The following is a 12,351-nucleotide window of genomic DNA, read 5'->3' on the forward strand; positions in this document are numbered from 1 at the left end:
TATACACGTGCGACCATTTGGGAACATATTTTCCTATTAGTCATGTTGTGGAAGAAGACACACATAAAAAAAACCTATGAGAAAAAATAAGGGGGAAAAGAATCTGCTTTAATCTGCATTCGGACTCCCTCAGTAAAGAAAGATCCTTATTGAGGAAATCAAAATGATGACTTTTGCATCCTGCATTTAACCCGAGAGAGTAAGTTCTCGGTTTTGGAGAGACCTTGGTGAGGCTTCAATAGGCCTCATTTTTGTCATCTATAAAATGAGGGGCCTGCTGGCCTAGCTGGTTTCTGAGGTTCCTTTTAAGTCTCTAGCTAGCATCTTTTTTTTTTAAACCCTCACCTTCCTTCTTGGAGTCAATACTGTGTATTGGCTCCAAGGCAGAAGAGTGGTAAGGGCTAGGCCATGGGGGTCAAGTGACTTACCCAGGGTCACACAGCTGGGAAGTGTCTGAGGCCAGATTGGAACCTAGGACCTCTGGTCTCTGGGCCTGGCTCTCAATCCACTGAGTCACCCAGCTGCCCCCTCTAGCTAGCATCTTCTATAGTTCCCTATGCCAGGAATTTCCTTCCCTTCCCTTCTCCTCTACCCTTGAAGCTGCCTATCCTTTAAGGCCCAGCTCAATGCTCTACACTCCAGATGGCCATCCTGGATTTTCCCCATATAGTTATCTCTCCCTCATTTAAGTTCAAAATGCTTCCTACTTCCTTGGTTCACCTAAATGTAAGCCACACTGGAATATATTTCAGCCATTATCTTATCTTCCCTCTGAGACACTAACTTCCTGGAGGTCATAGAGATCCTGAGGATTACTGATCTATGGCTTGCCCCCAGAGTGCTCTGCATCTGGCAGGTGCTCAGTTCAGATTTGTGAATAAACAGCCTAGTGAGAGAGAAGAAAGGGCAGTAAGATCAAGGAGTGTGGGATGGAGAAGGACCCCTCTTCCTCCAGTCTGTTCAGTTAGCACCCAATGCTCACATTTGGCAGGGCACCACAGGAAGAGAAACCTAAGAGATGGGCTCTGCCCTCAAGGACTGTCCCATCTCATAGGAGAGGAGGAGAGATGTACCCATGAGATGATCACAGATTTGAAAATGGCAGTATGCCATCCAGTGGCTCAGCAGCTCAGGAGAAAATGGATGCTGCCTGGGTCTGAGTCCAGACTCTAGGCTCCCTCTGCTGAAGCCCAGAAGGCTCCCAATGGAGGAGCCTGGCCTTAAATGGGCCAGGTCCTGAAAGGGCAGGTAGGATGTAGCAAAGCCAAGAGGAGAAGCCCTGCTCATAGGTAGGTGGGAGCATAATGAGCCGAGGTAAAGTATGTTTGGAAGCAGAGCCCATTTTCATTTCAAATAACATCTTCCTTTCATGTTTCACAGGCAGCTGGGTATCTCAGTGGATAGAGTACCGGGCCTAGAATCAGGAGGTCCTGGGTTCAAATGTGACCTCAGACATTTCCTAGCTATGTAACCCTGGGCAAGTTACTTAACCCCCATTGTCTGACCCTTACCATTCTACCCTAAAAGTTGTTATAAAGACAGAAAGTAAGTTTAAAAAAAAAGGAAGGAAAAAAATCACAAGATATGAGAGTAATAGCAAGCAAGAACTTCCAGTTACATATGTTGAGGATTGTTAAGTCCATACATTATCTCGTTTGAGCCTCAGTACCAGTGTCAAGGGACAGGTTGGGATGGATCACTCCATTTTAGAAAGAAGGAATACTACGGCCCAGAGCGTTTGTTAAAACAACTTGGGCCAAGGTAACAATTCTTACAGAGCTAGAATTTGGCCTGAGGCTTTCCAATTCCATACCCATTGCTCTTCCCAATATGCTGGGAACATGGCTTTGATAGTTAATGGTTTCCAGGTAAATAAGCTTCATTTTCTCAGTCTTCATCATAAAGTGGAGGTCAGAGATGCTTCCAGAGCCTAGTATAGTACAAGCTTCAAAACAGGTGCTCATTCCTGCCTTGATACAGTCTTCCCTTTCAAATCTCTGGGTACCACTATCAGAGCACACTAGCTGAAGAGCCAGAAGGGTCTACGGCCATACCACCCTGAACGTGCCCAATATCGTTTGATCTTGGAAGCTAAGCAGGGTTAGTACTTGGATGGGAGACCGCCTGGAAATACCGGGTGCTGTAGGCTTTTTCAAAACCCCCTTTCTTTGAAAATGATCTTTGTTTCCAATGAATAATGTTTGGAAATGACCAAATTTGAAAAAAAAGAGCCAGAAGGGCCTCTGAACTCTTTCACCCAACCACCTCGTTTTACCGATGAGAATAGTGCGAGATTCAAGAGGGAAAGTGACTACTCAAGGTGAGACTGGGAGCAAGTGTCCAAACTTCTGATCCTGCTGAGTTAGCAGCAAACCTGTAAACTCACTGGAGAGCTGGGCCCTTCCTAAAATTCCCTTCATTCACTGCCTCACCTATTTGAATCCTCATAGAGATGAGACTTGGGAGTCTTTCATTTTGAATCAGGGCTATGATACTGTGCTGCTTCTTCCCATTCTAGTAGATTGTGTGAGCATTGTGGTTCAGTGCAAAATAAATCTAAGCAGAGGTGCCTGGGAGAACACAAATGGTAATGCATGCAGTGGCATGAGGCCCTTGACACATGTCTTCCTCAGAAGTGTTCAAAGATCTCTGTGGTTGATTCATAGACTTTGACCAGGACCCATTGGTGGCTGCTGTCACCCCTCAGATTCTCCACACAATTTAATCAGAAGCACCAAATGCCATTTGAGTGACAGCTAGGTAATACAGCGGATGGAGTGCCAAGATTGGAGTCAGGAGGACCTGGGTTCAAATCTGGCCTCAGATATTTCCTAGTGATGTGACTCTGGGCAGGTCGCTTAACCTCAATTGCATAGCTCTTGCCACTCTTCTGTCTTAGAATCGCTACTAAGACAGAAGGTAAGGGTTTTTAAAAATGCCATTCTGAAGAGAATAGTGACTCAGACTGGAGCTGCAACTCAAGGCGATACTCTTTGAGGGAGTGTCACTGTGCATACCTGAAAAGCCACACAGGTACACACAAATACTGAATTTACTGCTCAGCCAGAGAAACCAAGTTAGCCATTAGGCCAAATTCGCCAATTTATAATCATTACATACAGTCCTGCGGCATCTAAGATGATTCATATTGGAGTAAATCCTTGACAGCCTTTGAGCTTGCACAACATGACACACCTTTCTATGGGCTTCTGCATGTGATGTCTTATGGCCATAAAATAGCACAGTGGGACAAATTATTTTGACATCTTTTCTTCAAACTCAAGGCTTCAGCGAGTCCCAAATAAAATCTTATGACCACCACAAATCACGGCCATGTGCTAGCCAAGTTTAGGTGTATCGGTGTTCCATGGGAATCCCACCTACAGAAGAATTCTCGTTTGATGATGGATTATCCTGGTGAAACAGAGGCATGTCTTTGCCTTTCCACAGAAGCTGGATCTATTGTTACAAATTCAATCCCTGATATACCCATTTAGAAAAAAATACAAATTCTTACCTTTAAATATAAGGATTGACCGGACTTTACTTTTCATTTCCAAATACAGCTACGGGGTCATTATAAAAGGCTGAACCACTTAGAATTATAAAGATCACTTACAAAGGTTTCAATTTCTATTCTTAAATCTACCAGTTTCATCTTGTAGGTGAGGGTGGTATACTAGTATGCCTTTTTTTTGGTTCAAAATATAATTAATGCATTTCTAACTAATCTATAGGGTTTCTTCCCCTGGAATTGCTCTCATTTGCCCAGTTTGAAGTAGGCTTTTGAGTACAATTCTATTTTAACTTTCTAATAATTTAAAACTGAATCAAGCTGACTTTTCATTTTAAAATGACTGAGGAATGAAAAATCAATGACGATGCTAGGAGGGGGGTTTGTATAATAGCTAGGTTTTAGCTAAAGATTTTCAACTGCTTTGCTCCCCATGGTCACTATTTTTCTTTTAAAATTACAGTGAGTCAAAGAATAGCTACAAGGAGCCACCCCCGTCCTCTTCCCTCCTTTGGAGAGAGGTAGGAAGCTCATGGGCGTGCTATGGCACATATCTTTTCAGACTTTCTCAATGTATTAATTGGCTTTGCTGACTTTTTCCCCCTCTTCTCTTTCTTTCTTTAAAAAAATATTTATTATATAAGACAGACCTCTGGGAGACCGGAGGCAAAAAGATACTGGAAAGAATTTTTAGTGATATTAAAAAAATGTCAATAAAATTGATTTAAAAACAAAATTAAAAAGCTGATAGAATAAAGGGGAAAATTAGTACATTTTTAAAAAAATCTATTCAAGCATTTCATTGACTCATCAAAGAGGCAAAACTCTAAACTGAGGTCCATCCAAACTCCAAGCAGAAAGGTTTTCTTGGACTCAGTTCTAGTACTGACTCTGCCACTAATGTGCTGGGTGACTTTGAACAAGTCACTTTCCCTCTCTGAGCTTCTCAAACCCTAACTTCCTCCTCTATAAAGTGAGAGGGATAAACCAGGTGATCTTGAAGACCCTTTCCCTGATTCCAGCTCTCCTAAAGTAATTTCTAAGATATCCAGAGGTTAGAACTTCTTAATCCTCTTTTCACCAGTGCCCATCCTGCCCATCCCAAGTGCCCCATGCCCTTTTCCAACAGATCCTTTATAATCTCAAAGTGCACAAAAGAATGATAAATGTGGGGATATGATGCTTCAGTATATACCACTGACTCAACTCAAAAAGCATGGGGGAGAGTCCAGAAATAGAATCAAATAGATAAGAAAGGTGAGTGTTTGATTAACTTTTTGATAGCAAACATTGGAGAAAGGAATCATAATTTAATAAATGCTATTGGAAGGTCTGGATGGCAAGACGGTGGAAAAAAAGTGGACCTTTACTTTCTTTTACAAGAAATTCCAGTCAGTTCAATGAGAGGCTTTTTAAAAAACTTTTTTTTCAAGGTAAGCAGAAAATACAACTATCTATGTAGCCTAAATGTAGGCAGCAAACAAATCTTAATGAATCACACATAAGGAAGAAATGACCAGGACTAGTTAGATACTGATCCCAAATGTAATGCCACATCCCAAAAATGAAAGATCTTTTAAAGGAAAACAAAATTCCCTAGATGTATATATTCACTGAAAAGGAATCATGCAGCTTATTAAACACATTTATCATGAATTTTAACAACATTTCTTTCAATTCAAAATAGGGTTTTTGGTTTTCGGTATGAGTGTTTCCCTGTAACTCTTCTGTTATTCTCCTTTCCTAAGAGAACAATTTTTGGCCACAGTCAGATTTTGTACAAGCTAGATCGGGGGGTAAGGGGGAGTGGGGAAAGGCTTGCCTATATTAACATGCATCATTGGTGTGAGTCGCTGTACCATCTATGACTCCTGTCTAAGAATTATATTGAAGGGGCAGCTGGGTAGCTCAGTGGATTGGGAGTCAGGCCTAGAGACAGGAGGCCCTGGGTTCCAATCTGGCCTCAGACACTTCCCAGCTGTGTGACCCTGGGCAAGTCACTTGACCCCCATTGCCTAGCCCTTACCACTCTTCTGCCTTGGAGCCAATACACAGTATTGACTCCAAAACAGAAGGTAAGGGTTTAAAAAAAAGAATTATATTGAATGACATCAAATATATCAAGAATGGATCGGAAAAGGAGAAAAGAAGGCAGGAGCTAGTCATGGAGCAAGGACAAGTACTACAAGAGAGCCAGTCTGATGCTGCAGAAACGCCAGAGGAAAAGCAGCTAAGGAAGGCCTCCAAGCCTTATCTAAAAATCCTAGATGGAGGGTTTGATCAAAGAAAATTAAAGCATGAAAAGATAGGGAAGGATTGTAATCTGCATTTGTGAAGGGAATAACCTTCCAGACTGGATCAAAAAGGTGTATAAAAATATGAGGCGGATGTACTGTGAAAAACAATTTATATTAGGAAAAAAATGATCCCAAGATCAAGGCCTAGCATCCAGGATTTATGGAGAACTGATCCAAATCTATGAAGGCAAAGAATACCTAGTTTCAAATAGAAAAATGGTCAGAAGACATAAACAGGCAATTTACAAAAGAGGAAAAACAGACTGTAAAAAAAAACACAAAAAACAACCCCAACCTCTGGGAAACTGTTCCACCTCACTAATAATCAAAGCAACATAAACTTGAACAACTCTGAGGTATCCCCTGATTCCCATCAAACTGGCAAAAATAAAAATGACAATAATGCTGGCGAGGCAGCAGGGAACAGGTACCCAGACTGGTTGAGGAGCAGTTCTGCCATACAAAACAAGTCATAAACCTCAGCAGACCCTTTGATCCAGTATTTCTACTGGTGGAAATAATTTTCCATGGGGAAATAAATTTAAAGAATTATCTCCGGGAAAATATGGTTATGGCTACATTCCCTGTAATAGTGAAAAGCTAGAAAAAAGCCTAAGTGCCTGACAGTTGGTGAATGACTGAACAAACCACTGTTTGGCATAATGCGATTGAGTACTAGAATTGCCATTAAGAATGACAAATAGGAGGAGGACTATAAAGAAATATGGAAAACCTCTAAGAGATCATGCAAAACAAAAAAGCTCGAGCAGAACAGTTGGCTAGAACTATATAATCCAAACAATGGAGATGGGTTTTCCATTTTTCTGAATATACAATAAGTTTGGAAGGCATTTCAAGGGAGTTGTTGATAAAATTACACTGACATTTATATGGCTGTGTTTTTTCTTAATTGTAAATAGGTTTGAATATTGATCAATCAGACTTTGGTTATGTAAAGTTAAGTTTCATAATACAGTTATTTGGATGTGAGGAAAAAAGAAAAGGGGGAATTCAAGGACAAAATAAACATCTCCCCGACACGTCAAGGTTCTTATTGAGGTTATCAATCTGGCTGAATAAAAATAATTTCTACTCTATTTCAAAGTTGTTCATTTCAGTTCATTTTCATAGTTGGCCTCTTCAAAGATGAACTTTTGTGTAGGATACAAGAACAAAAAGGGACCTGTATAAGCCTTTGTGGCCTAGGACGTTTCCTCACACTCTCAAGAAGGCAGAGTGGCCTTGCATGCAAAGTGCAGGAAGTTTCCAAGCAAAACGTTTGCTAGAACTTTCCACACTGCTACAGAACTAATGAAAGGAGGCCTTTTGCACTATCATCCTTCCATCAATTAATTGCTCTTAGGGCTAGTCCAAGTACCTCACATCCAAATGGCCATTCTCCACTTACCTGTGAAAAGGAAAAAGAGCAAGACCATGATCATGGTGTAGCCAAAGTATAAGATGACGCTGGCAGGTCCTGTGATTTGGAGTTTTGAGAAGAAGTAATGGACTGCATAAATCAGGAGGTAAATGGCTGTAAAGCTGCTTGTAAGGAATGCCCTCCACCACCAATGGTAATCCTGAAACACAGCAAAATGGGAAAGGGCAGCTATGGTGGGAAGCCAGTACCTCAAAGGCCAAACCCACCCACTGTGGGAAAGGCCACATGATTTACTAGGGAAAATCCCTCTCGTGTGCCCTTGTTGATGTTCTGAAGCTGACCATTCAATGATGGCCTCAGATGCTTTAGGATCTGAAGAAATAATAAGGGGCCAAATATAGTACCTAGGGTTGGCCTATGTTTTAACCCTTAAAGAATGGGTCATGAGAGAAAAAAGGCTTTAAAATTTTTTATCTAAAATAATCACATCCCAACTTTTCCCATTCCCTCTCATCTCTAAAATTTGAATATCCTAAGCTACTGGGCACAAAATGATATTTAACATTAAAAAATCACTAGCAGGGGCAGCTGGGTGGCTCAGTAGATGGAGAGCCAGGCCCAGAGACAGGAGGTCCTGGTCTCAAATCTGGTCTCAGACACTTCCTAGCTCGGTGACCCTGGGCAAGTCCCTTAGGACATTGCCTAGCCCTTCCCTCCCTTCTGCATTGTAACCAGTGCACAGTATTGATCCTAATATGGAAGGTGAGGGTTTAAAAAAATCACTGGTACCAGTTAGGCCCCAAGCAACAACTAAACACCACAGAAGCAAAGTGGTGAGAAAATGGTTCCTCGAACCCAGGCCAAAGCTGCCAAAACACTTTCTGATTTGGATTTGTTTGTTCAACTGTACCATGATATTCCTGAGAAGTAAAGATGAAGGAGATGACACCTTGGCCAAAGAGGACAACCAAGGCTGGGTAGGTGACAAAGGCATCAGGCAGAAGTAGAAAGCTGAAAGGCTTAAAAGGGCTGCATTTTGCCATTTATGGAAGGCTCAAATGGCTGTCTACCTCAAAGATCTATTGCCTCTGCTGGACTGGGAGAAGACTTCCTATGCATACGACTCTGAAGTGACAGGCCAGAAAGTTCAAAGCACTGCTGCCTGGAGCACTGGGGAGGGAGGGATGACAGGTATCAGCTTGGGGGAGGGGCATATGCAGCATCAGAAACAGGAGTGGTTCCTCCATACGTGTACCCTGGTCATATGCATTCCCTGCATGGACATACCTTCAGAGAGGTGACCTAGCTCTATGTGCTACCCACATGTGGATGCCCTACCTGTGACTTCTACAAAAGTCCATTCTTCCAATTGAGTGGGCACAAACTTGGGGAAGAGTAAATCCAAAATTTTTATGGAAAAACATGCTAGTCTTACTTTATTTACCTTGCTAATATCATAATATATTATTGACTTTGTCCTATGGTTCACCAGTAAATGTCAAATAAACAAACCAAAGTCAGAGGCCCAGGGACTTGTGGGCAAAGATTTAAAAAGTATTCTGACCCACAAAGAACCTATGATAGCTAACTGAGAGACCAGAGTGAGGGAACTCCATGGGCTTCAAGAATCCATGCAAACTGGGGCAGCTGGGTGGCTCAGTAGATGGAGAGCTAGGCCTAGAGAATGGAAGTCTTGAGTTCAAATCTGGATTCAGACATTTCCTGGCTTTGTGACCCTGGGCAAGTCACTTCACCCCCATTGCCTAGACCTTATTGCTCTTCTGCCTTGGAAGCAATACACAGTAGTGATTCTGAGATGGAAGGTAAAGGTTTTAACATTTTTAAAAATCCATGTAAATCCATGAATGTTATTCTCTCTAGAAATGTAGATTGCAAGCCCATCACATGTGTTTAGGTTGCTGAGGTCTCCCCACCCCCACAGCCTTAAAAAAAATCACCCCATTCACAGCCAAGCCTCCAAGGATGAGATGCAATTCTTTAGCCCTGCAATATCAGACAAGTCCTTATCTCCCCTGTTAGAGGATTAATAGGCTGCAGCATGAACAGCCAGAGAGAATGGTATTCTGCCTATATCCTCCAAGTCTAGTTTTCACTGCATAACTACATTAGAGTCAAAAGAAAATAGATCAAACTAGTGCATAAGGACCCTGGCTGCACATTATGTTATTCAGGGCTGTGCCCTGCCTCCTTTCCCAGCCAGTTCATCTCCACACTCACACTCGCACTCCCACCTCACTGAGGAGCTTGTTGACCACCTTCTAAACAAAAACATGCCAGGCCAAAACATCATATTAGGAAGGGTCCATAAATGCATATCTAAGTCAAAGGAGATTGAGCTTTTACCTCCGCACATAAATGGAAATAGCAGAGCAAGACTGTAGCTTCTGAACAGGTGATGAGAAGAATAATAAAGACTAGGAAAAGGAAGCCAAACATGTAGTACATCTGATGAGACCTGGAAAATAAAAATAGATCCATGTCTAACTTTTCAAAACAACAAAAAGGTTTCATAAAATCAGTGCCATGATCAAAATAGAAATTAACCAATAATCTGAGGAAGATCAGTTTCCCATTTCTGCTGCTTCTAAATTTGCACCATGATCAATAACACATGTTAAACCCAGTGGAATTGCACATCAGCTACGGGAGGGGGGGGGGAAGAGCATGAATCATGGAACCATAGAAAAATATTCTAAATTAATTAATTTAATTTAATTTTAAAAAACTAAAAAAAATGAAATGTTTCAATTTAAACATAAAAAATAAATAAATGAAATAAGTTTGCACCAATTCTTGGAGATACTCTGCCTCTGGTTTGACCAGCTCCTTTTCTTAGAATTATTGCATTCAAATCTCCTGCTCAAGAAGCCTCACTGGTTTCCTATTACCTCTAGTATCAGTATGGTATTGATAGCCTAACACATCCTGGCTTCCTTTCTAAACTAATTTGCCTGTGTACTTTATGCAGCAGCCAAACTATTGTCTTTTTTCTTGTATGCAACATTTCAGTGCCCACCTTTGGGCCAGGCTGTCCTCCATTTCTACAGCGCTCTCCTTCTGCACCTTCATTTCTTGGAATCTAAACCCCTGGCCTCTTTGAAGTCTCAGTAGAAGTACCAGCTCCTACAAGAGGTTATTTCTGGTTCCTTTTCTGGTTAGAGCTTTATTTCCCTCAACTTTTAATTTTACTTAGAATGCTAGACTGGAGCCAGGAAGATATGAGTTCAAATCCTGCCTCAGAGCTTTATTATTTGTGTGACCAAGTTACTTCACCTGTCAGCCATGGTTTCCACATCTGTAAAATGAGAATGATGATAGCACCTGCTTCCTAGGGTTGTTGTTTAAACCAAAAACATTACATATTAAAAGTGCTTTTGCTATATAAATTTGCCCTTGTCCTTGCCTTATCCCCCCCAGAAAAATGTAAGAACTTTGAGGGCTGGACCTATACTTTGTATCTTTGCAGTGCCAATATCTCCAGGGCCCAGCACAAGGCCTGGCACATAGTCGATATTTAATAAATGGTTCTTGGCTTGCCTTGCTGCTGCTCTCTCTCCCACACACTTCTATTCCCCAATACACTCTTGCCTAAAGTCCATCACGACCAGAACTGTGGCTTTGCATACTGAAAGAGACAGTCACTTTTCGAAATGGAAAACTGCAGATGCTGAATGCCAGCAAGTCCAAGATGCAATAGGAAGCCATGGGGGGCATCCTGGAGACTGCAGGAAGCAGGGGGTTGGCATCAGGCAGGGGGCCTTTCCAGAGTGGAAGCACAAGGGTTTCTGACACAGATGGGCAATTTCAGACTCCCATTTCCAAGATAGGCAGATCACTAGCAATTTTTCAAATAAGAATTAGAACAACTGCAGGGTACCCTTTATATCAAATGACCAAAAACACAATCCACAAAACCCAGTATTGGTGGAGCTGTCAGGAAACAGGTATGTGGAAAAACTGGGGGTAGGGAACAGAACTGTGAATGGCTCAGTCTTTCTAGAGAGCAATCTGGTTCTTTGTGTATGTATATTTATAGTAAATACACACACACACACACACACACACACACAGTACACATGGTACACACATACCTACACCGAGAGCATTCAACAAACCCATCACCAAGCAGCAAACATCTACTCTAAGTGTCAGACCCAAGGGATACAAAAACAAACAATGCTTGCCTTTGAGGGTCTTCCACTCTACTGGGAAAGGAGAGAGAACATGCTAATAAAATAGGGTGTAATAACAATGAATACTATCACTGGAGTAGGGGGAGAATGGAGGAAGGCTTCTTGGAGGAGGCAGGAGCTGAACAGATTCATGTTAAATATTGAATGGGGATAGAAAGGGGCAAGTTAACAGCATGGCCCTGGGGTGGCGGCTCAAGGTAAACCTGTGGTCTGGTATCTACTGAGGCTGGAAGAGGGCAGGAAGGAGCCAGGCTGAGGACTGGGAGTGGCAATGAGAGCTGAGGAGAGGTCCAATTGATCAGGAAGAGCTCTGCAGCTCCATCTTGTCCCAAGCTGCTGCCTCCTCAGTGAGCTTCCTCAAGCCACAGTTTCTTCACTGGGCCTTGGTCTTGCTCATCTGCAGAATGAATGGGTTGGATTCAATGGCTGAGCTCTGATCTCAGCTCTAATGACCTATGAGCCTGCATTCATGGGGGGAAACTAGAAATGAGGCATATTAACGTGATGGAATACCCATCTCCAGCTACTCCAAATGACAAATACTTGGGTTATGGTGATATAGAAGACATTATTAGAATGTTAAGGGGAAATAGGAAAACCAGAATATATACCGACTCTAAACCCAACTACTTACAAATATACATGTAGTACAAAACATATTGGAATATATAATACGAACAGGCAAATTAGACACACAGAGAGGCCTGTGATCTCAGAGTAGAAACTCCCTCCATTGAGAGCAACCCATCCCCAAATGAGTCTTGGAGAGATCCCTGAGGCCTAGAAACTTGGAGTGATTTGCTGAGGGCCATGGAAGTTCATGTCAGAGATAGAATGTGATCTCAGGTCTTCCTGACTATTCTGACATCTAGCCCTCTCTCCACAGTGCTAAGGCGTGTGCCCACTGCTTTCCCCTCTCCCTCCATCTTTCCCACTATAGATCAA

At 42.1% G+C, this 12,351-nt stretch overlaps 1 protein-coding gene across 2 annotated transcripts in view; it reads right to left on the reverse strand.

Annotated features, from left to right (window-relative positions):
- The window catches only part of LOC100010349 (transmembrane 9 superfamily member 2-like), an 88,133-nt gene that overhangs the window by 1,320 nt on the left and 74,462 nt on the right, over nt 1-12,351 (reverse strand). For both annotated transcript variants that reach the window (XM_056809379.1, XM_001363320.5), the window contains 2 exons: nt 9,557-9,668; nt 7,220-7,391 (listed from right to left, as the gene is read on the reverse strand). In XM_056809379.1, coding sequence (XP_056665357.1) covers nt 7,220-7,391; nt 9,557-9,668 — 284 coding nt within the window. The remainder of the gene's footprint in view (nt 1-7,219; nt 7,392-9,556; nt 9,669-12,351) is intronic.

Source organism: Monodelphis domestica, chromosome X, assembly GCF_027887165.1.
Source record: "Monodelphis domestica isolate mMonDom1 chromosome X, mMonDom1.pri, whole genome shotgun sequence".
NCBI lineage: Eukaryota > Metazoa > Chordata > Mammalia > Didelphimorphia > Didelphidae > Monodelphis > Monodelphis domestica.